This window comes from Crocodylus porosus, unplaced genomic scaffold (genome assembly GCF_001723895.1).
Source record: "Crocodylus porosus isolate Cpor-Errol unplaced genomic scaffold, CroPor_comp1, whole genome shotgun sequence".
Classification (NCBI taxonomy): Eukaryota; Metazoa; Chordata; order Crocodylia; family Crocodylidae; genus Crocodylus; species Crocodylus porosus.
The window spans coordinates 31936684-31952598 of NW_017728950.1; the positions used below are offsets into that span (position 1 = coordinate 31936684).

A 15915-nucleotide genomic window follows, 5' to 3' on the forward strand; every position below is an offset into this window, starting at 1 on the left:
AGCAGCATTGTACTTGTAAATACTTGTAAATAGTAAATAAAAGTACTATTCTGCTAAAGAATAAAAACTCCACAGCAGTGCATGTGTAGATGCTTTCCCAGCCAGCCCCTCTGCAGCATGTTGAGCCAGGAGCAGCAGCCAGGAGCTGGCAGTCTGACTCCCTAGACTCCCCATTGCATGTGTAGACATGCCAAGTGTACAGATAGAGAGATAATAGATAGATGATACATAATATATAGACACACAAAAATACACACACGTGCACGCGCACGCACACACACATACACACATTTCATGTAAATCATTTATGGGAGTTACATTAAGAATCCAAACCCGCAAAGATTTTGGGCATAAAAGTCCCATGCAAATAAGGATGTGCACAATTTAAATTATGAATATCACACAAAGAAAAATGGATATTTTCCTTTGAATCACTACAGTCTTAATTTGCTGGATGCTCAGTTTCTTATACTCCAGGAAAATATTTGTCTTCCTGAACAGTTTCAGAGATTCATACAGACCTAGAGCTGGAAGGGACCCTCAAGAGACCATTTAGTCCACCCCACTGCCTGAGGCAGGCAAGGTTGTATGTTCTGTTCAGGGATTGAACCTGTGACTCTGGCTTATTCAAAGGCATAGCAGAAACCACTGTAGGACCCACTTTCCCTGTCTACCAGATGCTGAACATACGAGAAATACTTGTTTTTACTACGGGAGGGGACTATGCATGCAGCAACAATGTAGAGCAGAACATGGATTGCCTCAGAGAAAAAGTTCAATTTTTATTTCACGGTCAGATTTGATCTCTAAGGTTTTAGAAGCCATTCACATTACAGCATCCTGTAGCCAAACACAGGGACAGTTCATTCAGTTCACATGGTTAATAGAAAAACATCTCAAACAACCCCTTCCTAAATCCTTTACAAGTCTTCCTGGTATAACACAGAATTTGGTGGCTACTATGAAAGGGAGATGACCTGTTTAACTTGAATCTACACATGGCTGTCAGTTCTATTTTAGGCTTTACTAAGCAAACTTGGGACCTGCTTTAAATAAATTCTGGGTTGATTTCTGCTTTGCCGTGGAAACCAAATAAAATAGATGCAGTTTTGCACAGTTTAGGTAACAACACATGAGAAATTCAAGTTTCTTCAAGTCAGCTTTGTTTTGAGGTTTTGGGTTTGCTCCAAACAAATAAACAAAGCAAAACATAGATGAGAAAGAGAACATAACGTCCTGTGCACTGTATGTAATGCAGGTTATGTCTATGGCATTTTGTCATCCTCAAACTGCCCCTCCAAAACTCCTCAGCCCTGATCTGGAGGGGTCGCCTTGAAGAGAAAAGCTAGTTTGGTTTCACACTCCATTTGGATTTCGACTACCAAAGATAACAGCAATGCTGTAAGCAACATATATATGCTGATCAATCTCCTTGATCAGGAATGCATTGAGCTCGCCAAGTTCTCTCATGAACAGAAAACCTGCCCAACAGCCAAGGCTGTCCCTATGGGGGGTGAATTAGGGCAACCACCCTGGGTCCCACGCTTTGGGGGGACCCTGCGGAGCCAGGCAGAGTGGCCACAGTGACTCTGTGCTGCCACTGCTGGCTTCACATCTCATCACTCGGCACATGATCAACTCATGCCCCCGATGGCTGGGGGGCATGGTGGCGGCGGGAGCGCAGCAGCGGTGGCGAGAGTGCAATGGTGGTAAGCGGGGGAGCTCCCGCAGATGCCGCTGGCACTGTCAGCTATGGGGGGGCGGGTGGCGAGTGCTGACCAAGGGTTGGCAACCACCTGCTGCTGCCACTGGCAGTGGCGGCAGCAGCCAGTGGGGATCATGGATTGCCTGCAGCTGCCACTGGCAGTGCCAGTGGCACCACCACGCTTAGGGGATGCACATGTACCCATGTCCATCCCAATGCATCACCCCTGGCTTGGCACCTCCTCCCCCACCACTGAATTCACTGCTGGCTTCTTCACATCTGGGGTGTGTGGGGGCAGGGCCCCGGACAGGCAGATTTGCCCTGGGCCTGCGCCTGGCTTGGGTCATCTCTGCCAACAGCCATGAAACAAAATTAGCTTTAGCCATTACTATGTATTTAATTTGTGAAGCCAAAAGCTCCTTTTTTCTCTATGGCTAGGTACTGACATTAAAAAAGCCTGACGCAGAATCGATCTAAGTTATGTGGTTTTCTGTAAGCAGCGTAGTTTAGATTGGTAGCAAACAGGATACACATTTGCCCTTCAGTGGGGGAAGGGAGGGAAAAGGGGGTGGGCAGGGAAATCCTGGACTGGGTTCTGCCACTTTTAAACCAGACTGTCTGCTGAATTTCTGTTCTGTTAGGGTATAGGTAAATTTCTGATCACTTATGCTTGTAACAGTGTAATGTCTGTGCCTGGCCTATCTAGTCCAGTGGTCAACAGTGTTTCCCAGTGATGGGCCAGAGTGACCCAGTTCAGCAAGTCAGTGCTAGGACCTGCCCACCAATGCTACAGCTTCTGCATGCCAACCGGCTGTGATGCAATGTGGGAAAGCTTCCTGGCTGCCCAGACAACTGGACACAGAGCAGTGTAGCACACTGCAGATGAAGCCCTCTGATGCCAAATGCTACTGAAGCCCCAGCTCCACAGGCCAGATCCAAGGGCCCCACAGGCCAGAGCCACAGGCCATAGGTTGCTGACCTTTATTCTAGTCTCCTGTGAATTGAATACTACTTTTTTTGATCATCTACATCATAGAATAAACAGACTTCTAGGATTAGAACTCACATGAGAGATTGTGGCATGGGGGGGAGCTTTATTTTCTTTCTTATCTATGTATAAGCAGAGTATAAAACCCTTTAATTTAGGCTCTACAACAGCAGGGTTTATTGCCTGAAATGCAATTCAATTTTCTTGGTAAAAGTGTATGCCAACAACATGAAAAAATATTTGGGGGTGTATTCTGGCAGGCATAACTGCATGGGCATCAAGGGAGCTACCCACGAGGGTACCTCAGAACACAGGCCTGAGGAATGGAAGGACATTCTTCTACAAAATTATAGCTCTTGCAAACCACTCATTGAGAATTTAAGACTGCCTTTTTAAAACAAGCAGACCTAGTAAGGATAAAATTTGTAATTCATTACCGAAGATCCAAATGACATCTGAACAACAATTTTTTCCTTTAGATACTTTATGCTGCTCTGTAGTGAACTTTGAGCACGAGTATAAAAGATTAGGCAAAAACATCCTAATCCCTTTGGGACAATTACCCATTATCAACATAGAGAGAGCTCATTTTGCAGCCATCATTACAGTAAAATGAATAGAATTTTACATATATTACCTACTAATATTGATCAATTCAGTGAGAATTGGAAGATGAGAAAATAAATGCCTCACGTAAGAACAAATCTAGAGAAACGCCAAGTAAAAAAAGGTAGTACTTTCACAAGCCAAATTGATACAGTTTCATCACAAGAGTGACAGTTTCATCACAGGAATCTCCATGTATTGCCATTAGTGCAACCATTTTCCCAACATGAATGGCTATTACCAAGAATAGCAAACTCTTGTATTATTAAACTTGGAAAGCCATAAAAGCATTGCACACAGCCTGAGTTTTAGACTGAATTTCCTCAGTCTTCTAGCATTGCATGGCCACTGAGGCAAGCGCTCTCAGTGCTGGTCTTTATCACAGCTTTGTGCACCCCTGTTCCACATATCTAGATGGTACAATGGCAAACGTGTTGGCAGCTAGTCTGTCCCAGTGCTCCTACCATTGTTAGCACTGGTACAGCTACAACGTACTAGCCCAATTCAGGGAGATCAAGCAACGTAACAGTGTAGAGACAGCCACAGGTTGTTTCAGAGCTTCTGGAAGTCATCTGACCACCCATATCTTGCACATTCTGTAGAAAAGTGATAGACATATGATATTCTGAGGCTAACTCTCTCATTGAGTTGTACAAATGGTTGTCATGTTGCCTTTTACAGGTACTTCACTACCAGGAATTTTTCATGGGTTCAGCTATACTGCTGTTAGTTTCAGTGCAATTACAGAGCCATACAAGCTCTAGAACAGTCAGCAGAGACCCTGGGGTCCTGATTCAGCAAATGCACTGCATAAAACAGGGCTGGCCAACCTGAAGCACATATGCCACAAGTGGCAAAGGCCGCCTCTCTGTGTGGCACATGGCAGATCAATGAGGAGACAGGCAGGCCAGGGGCAGATACAACAGGAAGCAGAAGGCAGAAAGATCAAGGAGGGAACACAGAACAGGGAGCAGAAAGAAAATCAGCAGATTGGACAGGGCAAGGGGATTGGAGTGTCATTTGGGGATGGTCCAAGGCTAATTTGGGGATGGTCCAAGGCTAATTTGGGGATGGTCCAAGGCCTGCCAAAAACCTTTGGCCCACTATGGCATAAAACATGGGACACTATAGCAAGAAGGAGCTCTATTGCAACCTTGTGTCTTCTTTGCATTTTCCTCCTCCAACACAACAAAACCATAGCAATTTAATTGTTCTGGACCCCCTTCCAGAAGAAGAGGGAGAAAACCATTTTGAATGGCAGTTCATTTTTTTCTCTAAAACAAATTTATGCTTCAGGGGTAGCTTGTCTTCTCTACGTTCTAGTCTCCATTACTGGAAGAGCAGTTTCCAGGATATAAGGGGAGGTGCAAAAAGAAAATAAAGTGCATTAGCAACCAAGATGCCAATTTATCCAAAATAAGTATGAAATGGCCAGTTTAATGGGACAACAAAGGAGGAGTGTTGCATGATCTGTTTTCGGCCATGTTTAATTATGTACTGTACATCTTAAACCCCAGCCAAAGTGCAAAAGTAAGACTAGTTAATTTAAAATAAAACAGAAACCATTTACCTGTATTAAATGAGCATTAAGTTTTCATAGCCTTGGGTACATGCAACCTTTCTGGAAACACAAGACTTTACTAAAAAAAATTTAACAAATAGGTAAGATACTATTTCCCAGGGCCTGGCAGGACTTACACAGTGAAAGCTGCCCTTTTGCAAAGAGTCTGCCCAACGTCTGTGTGCCACTTAAATCCTATTTTGTGTACGGTAGTTGTACTCAAATGGTGCACAGACACTGTGCTGATCCCATCTGCAAAGGGGCAAATTTTGCTATGCACACCTCACTGTACGGTAGAAAAGATCCTTCTGAGAAACATTTTCCATTATTAAATGATTGCAGGTATGTAGCAGATACATCTACCTGCCTCTATGGTCCTCTAAATACACACACTTGCTTTCATTTGAACTATCAGGTGTTTACAGAGACATTACTCTGAAATGTTTGTGTTTTGAGCACTGAAGGGGACCACATGCCAAAAGCTGGAAGAACGGCACTGGGGGAAAGAGGAAAGGCGAGGGTGGGAATCTCTCCTGCTCTGGGGACTCAAAGAAGTCCCTGGCTGCAGCACAGTCCCACCCTGGCTGTTGTTGCTGGGGCACAGACTTCCTAAGGTGAGTTGCCATTCTGGTGCCCCCACTAAGTTGATGCCTGGGGCTGGTGTCCTGCCACCACCTTCCTCCGCCCCCTCCCCTTCCCCCAAGTTATACTTTGAGGTATTCAGAGACATAGGCCTGCTCTTTGCAAGCACGTAGTACTCCACAAACTCCTGATCTACTATTTGGAGTAGAGACTGCACACTCATTGGGAGAGATATTGGGCCCTGCTCTGGTGTAGAAGTCCCATTAAATGTGTTACTATAGCTTGAAGGAGGATTCCCCTGTTACAAACAGAGCCATGCTCCAAGCAGCACTGTGCTGCCCCCTTTTGTAACTCCTGACAGCAGGCTAGGATGAGGGCTGGGACAGGGCAAGGTAAGTAAGGGATGAAAGGGGAGACAGGCTTTCAGTCACAATCCTCTGCAGTTTATCCTCAAAGCAAATAAGAGAAGGAATGGACCACATATCATAAGATGCCAGTTATGTCAATTATTCCATGTGCGGAAATTACTCAGGTACTATTTGCAACAATAATTGTATATGAACCAGGATAGAAAATGGAGAGTATCTGGTGCTATGCAAGTGTTAATTTACTCAGGGGTTATTTTAGTTTTGGGAGCAGCCCAGTATCTGGAATGCAATAAAGCCAACTCTTCCTGGACTCTGGTTTGTGCTTTATGTTAGGTACACAAAACTACCAGTAAAATCTAATCACAAGCATAGAAGTTAAGTATGTGCAATACTCTAGAGCTTGTAAAAATGCATCAGATAAAGAAACAAAAGTGTAACTACATTAGAAATTTAATAGTACAATGCCCTTGAGCACCTAAGAAATACGTTTCAACCTGAAAAAATTCCATAGTGGGGGTACCCTTCAAGAAGCTGATGACAAAATACAGCTGTTTTGCGCTACCCTAGTGTCTGACATCACATCGCTTGTGCATTTTTTGTAGAACCATTTGAAAATATACTGCAAGAGAGTTTTTATGGCCATGTCATTGTAATGCACCAGACATGTAATCCAGCTGCAGGATTTTAAGCTAAATGTGTGGATTAAAAACATATAGCTGCATGGCAGAATGTGTCAGCCAGTAAGATTGACAAATTTGAAATAGTTGTGTGAACCTTTCCAGAGACAAATCATAGGCTATGACAATTATAAAACTTCACTGTGTTTACCCAACCACTGCATGGGTTCTCTCTTAATCATACATATGTGCTGTGCAAACATGCAATACTATAAACACATACACCAGTAATTACTACAACAAGGGTTAAATATTCAAGTGCTTTAGTCCTGTGGCCCCTGGTGAAGAAAAGATTTGAATGTGCAATCAGATAAATAGACACAGGTGCATATATTTGTATAACCCAATGTAGATGTTCTCACTGGCATGTATTTGAATATGTGACCATATCAAAAGGAACATTAACCTAACATTTACTGCACTTACTGATGTCATGCTTGTTAGCTGGGACTCTTAGAAAGGACAAACCAACATGGACATGCAGTGATCTCCCTGTAGGCTGGTTTGCACAACAAACCAGTGATAAACCATGTATCTAAAATGTACCTCTCATTTGTAAGGATTAATCAGCTTTAATATAACTTTAAAAACTACAGGGCAAAAGTTTGCTAAGTTACATGGAAGAACCCCACTAAAACCAGTGGATTGTCCTGAACAAAAATGAATATGCTCACATGGAAGCAACCATTTTAAATCATATCACTCTAGACAGTAGTGCAAACACTTCCAATGCATTTTTTCAAGTTACCCATGTCATTCATCATTTGACCTGCTCTAATCCACTGCACAAATAGGACCTTATTTTGTAAGTGAGTCTTTCAGAGGGGTAGAGCATGGAATAAGGTACTTTTAAATCAGAGTAATAGTGGGAGAACCTAGCCCCTGGCTCAGATAGGCATAAAGGGTTAAAAGGTTTGTTCACAGTTCACAGAGCTACAGCTTAACTTCAGTGTCCTGATGGTATTAACGGGAAAGAGTCACTTGGTACAGTACACTCAACAACATTCATATTTAATCCAACGAACAATGTTATCATATGAAGGGTTATAATGAAGCTTATTTTTCCAAGTTTAAAAAAAAAAAGAAGAGGTCAACACTTAAGCTTACTTCTCAATGGTTGGTTTTAAGGGGTTAAATTAAAATGTACAGTGGTCATAATAAGAACGTGAATATAAAGCCCTTCTATTTATGGGCCAAAGTCTAATAGTCTTACTCAGACTGAATAGTTTTTAAGTGCTGTTTGTATTCAGTGGGCCTACTTTTGGAATATTGTACTATCAGGGGTATCAAATCCTGACCATACAGGTTTAAGGTTACTTCAACCAGTAGTCTAAATAGGGCTTATTGCTCTAAACACCCCAAATAAGCTCACCTAGTGATCTGCCTTCCATTTGACAGAAACACTCAGCATTGAGTTACTCATTAGGGTTCACATAAATTAAAATAGGCTAAACAAACAAAACCCTGTTTAAAAATAAAATAAATGTAATAAACATGTCCTCCCTACCCACTTTCCAAAATAAATAATTCTTTCTAAACATAGCAACCAACCATGCATGACTTAATCAACAGTACTGGAGCCATTAGCTCACCCCTACTATGACAAGAACCCAATTACAAATTAAAATATGCAAAGCAGACAAAGAGGAATTGGAATGGGAGCTATCAGGACATAGCATGCCTTGTGGACTGAGAACCAAAGAGCAAGTGACTTGTTTTAGCTCCCTCAGAGCATTCTGCAAAATGTTCCTCCTTAAAAGATACTTTGATTGTATCTTAATTCATCACAGGCAAAGTAAAGAGTATCCAAAATGCAACACCCACAGAAAACAGTAGGTCCAAGGAATTTCTGGAAGCATGCTTTTGCATTGAACTGTAAGATGCCAGTCAGGATGAAAATGATTTTTCAACACAAACTGGAAAAGCTTCAAGAGAAAGCTATGAAGATGGGGGAAATCATGCCACCAAACAATACAGAGACAATAATCCTAGGTTCAACCACACAGGTTTCATAACACTGACCAGCTCTGAGACAACCTTCAGTTGCTGTTACTACACCTTCTGGGGGTAGTAACACTCTTTCTTGCCCACCGATTTTAATTAAATGCACTAGATACTTGTGCTGGGGTGTGGTGACAGAACAGTAAAAAATGTCTGGCTATGGCTTAGAGTCATGAGTTCACAAACCCTGCTTCTGACTGCCAAAAGGCTGTGCCCAGCCAAGCCAGTGTAAATGGACACCTGGTCATTCAGACTGGGGAGCCAACAGCAGCTAGATACGATGTTAGCTGCATCATTTCTTTATGCCACTGACTAGATGACTGATGTGCCTTGGCCCATCGGGCTGGAATGGTTATTTGGCTCTAGGGGACCTTCTGACAGAGTTGTAAATTTAAAGAACTTAAGCAACAACCTCACCCCCAAACTAGAATGTAAATAAATTTCAGCAGACAATGTGCCCATCTATGGCCTGCTCCAGCACACACTCAATCAGTAGCTAAACTATCATGGACTTCTGTGGGCTTCAGCCCACGTTGCAGGTGTGTTTCTCAAAAGTCTCATCTTTGCAGTGCTAGGGAACCTTAGCAAAAACATTTTCATGTGCAATGCAGAACAAATTTAGTTCAATTCCCAAAGAAACGATCGCATGTAATTATAAAGGTCAAGAATTACAATGGTTCTATGGAAACACAGTATTTGTTAGTATCTTCCTTGCAATTAATGAGCAGTCACACTGCAAAGTAAAACAGGTTGAAAGGTAACAGTCAGGATTTAAAGTCTCTAAGGGCCAACCTTTGCCTCCATATTCACGCATCACTTCCCTTTTTTCAGTTGGAAACAATGAGCATGCATCTAGCTGAATTTATCTCAGTATGTCTTCCAGGATTCTAGAATTGTCATTTTTCTACCTAACATAGAAAATACAAATAATAAAATTATCAGTTTTGGATTCTGTGGATTTTGAATGATGATTTAAGACACGTTTGTTTTGCTTTCCATTTTTATGGCTTGGGCAAGGACTTCTGATTTTTCAGTATGGTTGCTTTCTCTGGAAAATTCAAAAGCAACTGCAGTTCTAATTTAGTAGGTTGTTACACTGAATTTCTAGCAAAACTAAAGACTGATGCTTGTTTGCAGCAGTTAAGATTACTGGTATAACAGTCTTTTTGCCATTATTTCATTGCATATTGTTGAAAACAATGCTTCATGGTCTAAAACCAGTGACATTTCAATCACGGAGAAAAAACCCAACAACAAAAACAGTTTAACGTATCTTCAGTTGATTTGAGGAATATTATATATCTTTCCAGCTAGCATTAATGAGCTTTAGGAACCAAAACAACATGTGGACAAAAATCCCTGTGAATGATTTCACAAACTTATATGAAAACCTTTCTTACTTCTTGGTCTCACTGAACAATAACAAGCTAGCAGGTTAAGAAGCAGCAGCCAGCGATGTTTGTAACCCCCAGTCTAGAAGGTCAAAATAAGGGTTTTTTTCCTTTAAAAACAAAACGACACTATTTTAAAACAGAACTGAGATATAGACCTCCCTGGAGTTTTACGCTTGTCATCCATATGCATGTTAAAAACTGTATGTTCAGTCTATCTTGTGTTGCCTGAGAACCATTTTGCTCTTGTAAAATCTGCTATTATATTATAACACATAAGTAGCTTTCATTTTCTGTATTAACACTATAAATACTATGTTAGTAATACTAAACTATTTCTATTGACTTATTTGTAAAAAGAAAAATATATTATATATTTATATATTTTTTATAAAGTGAATTAACACTGAGGGGCATGGGGAAATAGTGTACAATCATAGTTGGTATGTGTTAGTGGGCATAAATTCAAACAAAAAAGCAGTTTGGTTTAAATCCACCTTTCAAGCAGTGTCAGAGGAAGAGTCATAGGAAGCTGACACTATGAAGTTGCCAGGGTTGGAGTGGCTTGCCATAGACTGAGCTGCTTGCTGGCTTAAATTGTTACAGATGAGCACCAGCTGGTTGCTCTGTGCTTCAGACAAGGTACTGCAGCTCTGGTAGACACTGAAATTGGTCTTTCTGCCAGGTATGTTGCCTTTCTCACACATTGTCTTCACCATCTTTGCCAGCTTGTTTTTCCCCAAGGCTTGGCAATTATACCAGTGAAGGGCAGCCAGGTTGACAACTGGCTTAATGGACAGGTAGAAAGGAGCATCTTCATATCGCATGGCAGGTGGCCGCCTTTGAGCATATTCCTTGTAGTCTTGCACTGGACAGGTTTGTGGAGAATGCTGTGTGGCGTACACCCGGGAGTCTGTTCCTCCTCTCTTGCTTTTGGCATTCACATCTCCATTATCTGGCCCCATCCATTCCAAGTATTCCAGTCCGGTCTCTGTCACCCGGAGCCTGATATCCCCCCATTTGAGGGTGGACCCATGGAAACCTGTACAGTGTCCAAATGCTTTAGTGTTATTTAGCCAGACAAGATTCAGCAACCCCTCAGGGTTATACCGACTCAACAAGCCTCGTTTGCGTAGGATAAGCTCATCAGCAAAGGTAAGCTTCATGGATTTGTGTGGCTTGTTCCCTTTACCTTTACACCTCAGCTCTATCTGCTTTTGCTTCAAAGCTTCTTGAGACCTCTTGAACTCCTTATCCCTGGTAATACTGTATCCATACCTGTGCTCTTTGAGGTACCGCTCTAGCCCACACTGGTAGTTGGCCAAGCTATTTGGTTCATATTCTGACCCATCCTTCTGCCTGGCATCCACAAAGAAAGAAGCTAGGTATGCGTCAAGCTCTTTGCAAGGGATAACATAGATTTCCCGGGTCTCAGAGGGATATTTGGAGATGAGAAATTCTCTGAAGTTGCGAAGTGCGGTTTGAGTGCTGCGGATGGTTTTCTCATTCTGCTCCCTGCTAAGTTCTGCTGCTCTTTCATCCTGGTCTGAAAGATGCAAAAGAACAGAGAAGGGAACAGTGAGTTTGTGCAACAAGTTGTTCCCAAAAATAAATTTCCTTAAAAGAAAAAAAAGAAAAGAAAGAAAAAAAAATCAATTTCACAAAGAGCATTGGAAAACATTATTACATACCTGTCTCATGTTTGAAAAGCCAACTTCAGTTTCACAAATGATGTTACTAGAGTATGGCAAAAAACAATCAAAATGAGCTCCTCATGTCACTGGCACACACTTAAGTGCATGGAGATTTGTGGAAATGTCTGGGATTAGAGATGGTCTGTTTTAGAACAAATGCAAGATACAGAACTTTTAGACTGATTCCACTGCTGTATGCAGGGGCCCAATTCAAGTCAATAAACCCATTCGGAATTACTTCATTTGTGAAACCAGAGGTTGTACTGGTTCCAATTTTTTAAAATAACTAAAGCATCATATTTATTACATTAAAAGTATCTTTAATGAAATGCATTTGTAAAGTGCTAAATAAACTAGACAGAAATGTAAAATACATAACAGTGCACAACACACCCAAAGGAGGCTTGCAAATAAGCATACAATGCATAGTTTACATGTGTACAAATAGCAGAGGGGGACATTTCAACTTTAGGGAACACCAAAGAAGAAAGCATTGATATTTAACAACACAGTACTACACAATTTCACTTGGATTTAAGATCACCTATGCGATCCAGATTTTTTCTTGATAGTGGAACCATTGCTCCTGGAGACACTAACCTTTTCTTCATCCAGGGAACCTTGGCAGAAGATCAAAATCTGGAAGCAACTTTTTATAGGCCTAGCAAGACTATTTTTAAAGGCCTTCCTGATCAGTGACATATCAAACCAGCTGTTAATTAAAGCTCAAGTTACCACTAAGATAATTTTCATTAGGTATCATTTTTTGTCCTGAGCATGGCATGAAGAACATGAAAAGGAAAGGGGTCCTTTTCATTTAGGTTACCAGTGACATTGGAAGACTGTTTTCTCTTCATGTACAAACAATCTTTCCACAGGAGGATGTAAGGTATAAGCATGAAGGTGGAACTGTCGTTACACATATGTGAAAAAGCTTAATAATTTTAGGAAAGAACTGCACACAAACAGGCAAAACTTCAATAAATTAACTGTAAGAGATAATTGCTAACAGAACTTGGTTATTGTATTTTCCATGTAACAGGCAGAAAGAAATTCAGCCCTTCTCTAATATATCAGAACAAATAAACTAACAAAACCCCCCACTTCTTTTGTCCTTAACAATCGTCCTATATACATATGTTTACAGCCACATATAAGTACCACCATTTGCATTTCAGTAGAGCCAGATACCTAAGAACCAGTTTGACCTACCATGTTTCCATTCGCTAAATCTAAAACAATGGTTTCAACCATTCAACCATTTTAGACACAAGGTATTCCTCAGTAAATGCCAGCTCTCAGTTTTCATTAATTTTTTACTTCAGAAAAATACCAGAGCAATTCTTCTGATGCACAGAACTCAGAATGCAACAGGCCAGAATGTACTTAACACTATGGATTCCTAACTGAAATCTCTGGGTTTATCTTGTGAATCATGTTTCCACACCTAACAGTGCTAACATTGTGTGGCACCCCATGGCACCTTTGAAAGGATCTTGTGGCACACCCTTTTTGAGAATCACTGATCTAAAAGATCCCCTTCTCTCATGACACTCTTAGGACCTCCAGTCTCTCTCCAGCTAATTCCACTGAATTCCTCTCCTTTCTGGCCTGACCATCCCAGAAGGGAAGGAATATACTGAGGCCAAGTACTGTAAACCTTACTCTTATGGGAAAGCACAACTACATATAATAATACCATTATGCCCTCATCTCCTAGCACCCCAGTCCCCCTAGTTCTTGCAGTGAATAACAGGAGTAGATATGTAAAATTTAAAGAAGAAACAGAACCAAATGCAGGAAAATGAAGGTGTAACCTCCCCCTCTCACTGCTATTTATCATCTTCATTTTCTTCCTGAAATGTTGACAGGCATGTAATCAGGTGTCAGACGTATAAGTCTGACAAGGTGTCATATTTACATTTCCCCCTCTGATCATTATGACAAGGATGAAATGTTTTTTAGTACGCACATAATTCAGGCCAAAAAGTTAGTCTCCAACTCAATGTGGGTGCATCTTGAGGTGTCTAGGAGAAATCCATTTCCTCTCCTGTTCTTATGAACATAAGAGGAGCCATCTGGACCTATATTCAAATACCAGCACAAAAAAGAGCATAATTCAGTCCCCATAATGTTTATTCCAGGAGTGTCAAACTGGCCAGAGTGCAGCTTGCATCTTGGACCAACCACAGCAGAGCAGTCCCAGACTGGCTAAAGTGGGTGCTACAGGTGCTGGATCTGCTATGCAGGGGTGGTGGTTCTGGATTGGCTAGTGTGGGTACTGCATGCAGGGTGGGACCCAGACCAGGGCCTGGGTCCTGCACTAGGGGCCAGATGATGGAGCAACATGGGCTGAAACCAGCCTGCGGGTGGTTTGTTTGACACCTCTGTTTTACAGTATGATTCATGTTACCAAGTGTATTATTAAGATGAAAACAGGGGTCCTGTAAAATGCTGTCTTTTTTATAGTACTTCCACATTGGAGGTGCTTCATTTATAAGATATTTTTCCCTTAGCAATCTGCAAAAACAAGGTGATTTTGGAGTGAGAGAATCAAACCACATCCTATCTGCTTTACACCTCATCTTCTGCAACAACAAGCATTTGGAATCAGAAACCTGGGGGAGACTGATTGATTGTGAAAGCAAATGAATTGACGTACAGCTTGTTTTTCAGTAGCAGTATTGGTTCTCCACTGCTAGAAGTAGCAAAAAAACAATTTTTTTTATTTATTTTTTGGTCAGGAAACTAGGGGATCTGAACAGGAAGATGCACAATTCTAAATCCTATCCTCTTTGTCATACCAAGCAAGAGAAACAGCTAAAGTCACCTTGTTCCTCCTTTTCTGTGCTTTTTCTATATAAGAGGCAAGAGTTTTTTGTGATACCTCTTACTGGAAGTATAGTTGGAGGAGATTAATACCTTGATTCAACAAAGTAGTTAAGCATGTGCCTAACCTCAAGCACTATCACTGGTAATCCTATATGCTTCAATGCTTTCTGCCTGCATCTCTGAAATACATAATTAGAATGTCTGGGACCAGATGAACATAGTCCTGTATGCTTCACCTTCTAGCTTCCTCTCCCTCAGGGAAAAAAAGACTGCGAAGTAAAAATTGTGGCTTAAAAAATGTTAAAAGATGGAATGTAGAAAAACATTAAGAAGGGAAGGGAAACACCTATGTTTTAAAGACTGACCACTATTTATGTTGGAATCAAAGAATCTGCGATATCCTCTAATGAAAACTTAATGCCTACGATGGATCCTATTAATTTTGTTGGGTACAGTATTGAAAGGAAGAGCTGATACCATTCAGTGAATGAGAAAAGTACACCCTGCATCAACCACCATTTATTTTAATCCTCTGTAAGTAATCAGCATTTTGACTGACAGCCCACATTTCCTCTCCACATATTAAATACAGCGTCTGTATAAACAGCACATATAATGGGTTAGTTTTAAATATGTCATAAATTATCACTTGTTAGAGGCTGACTTGTCACAACATAGGAGTGATACACAGTCAGTCACTTGTGTTATGGCACTTTTTTTTGCCTTGTGAAGGCAAGTGCAACTAAACTGTTATAAATCCCATGCAACTTCAAGATCCTTTGTAGTTACCATTAACAAATCAATGCCTTTGGCAATAATATCCAGAGTAACCTCTCCACTGTCTCCATTTCTGATTAATTATTTCAGTGCAACATTTTGCACAGGAGATTGGTAGGTTGCATGGTGAATATTAAAAATAACAGGCCAGATTCTCATCTGGTGTAAATCTGTGCATCTCTTCATACTTCACAGTCAGTACAGCTCCATCATTTTTTCCCAGCTGCGAATCTGGCCCAATGGCCTGAATACCCTACTGAGTCACTCTCCTATTTTATGTTACTTGAATTCTGTGGGGAATCAGTCCCACTTTGTTTAAAACTCCACGCCTCCATTAGTATCCCACAGGAAAAATGGGCTGGTTTACCATAAGACTGAATTAAGAACCTACAGATGAAAACTGTGAAATAACCAAAACCATCCCAAAAATGGGATATGTAAAAGACTTATCAGAGAGGTAATAACTACATTCTTGTTTTCCTACACTTCATTAAAATCATACTTCTGTCACCTCACCTTCAGGGAATGAGGTTGAAAGAAATGTTATATGCATGTTAAATATTTCTCTCTAAACAATAACTACCATGATCACATGATCTTTAGATTCCAGCTGCCTGGGATTTTAAGAAAAAACACTGAATATCATTTAAGTTGAGAACACAGTTATTTAAAGAAACACCAGAGCACCCCAAGGGATGACAAGGTTGAATGGTCATGAACTCCTCCATGACCG

At 41.0% G+C, this 15915-nt stretch overlaps 1 protein-coding gene across 4 annotated transcripts in view; it reads right to left on the reverse strand.

Annotated features, from left to right (window-relative positions):
* The window catches only part of KIAA1958 (KIAA1958 ortholog), a 166126-nt gene that overhangs the window by 23912 nt on the left and 126299 nt on the right, over positions 1 to 15915 (reverse strand). For 2 of the 4 annotated variants that reach the window (XM_019554909.1, XM_019554908.1), the window contains one exon: positions 9066 to 11425. The exons of 1 other annotated variant lie outside the window; for it this stretch is intronic. In XM_019554909.1, coding sequence (XP_019410454.1) covers positions 10380 to 11425 — 1046 coding nt within the window. In that variant the 3' untranslated portion in view covers positions 9066 to 10379. Of the gene's footprint in view, positions 1 to 9065; positions 11426 to 15915 lie in introns of those variants that run through there. One more of the 4 variants, XM_019554911.1, reaches the window with a different exon arrangement.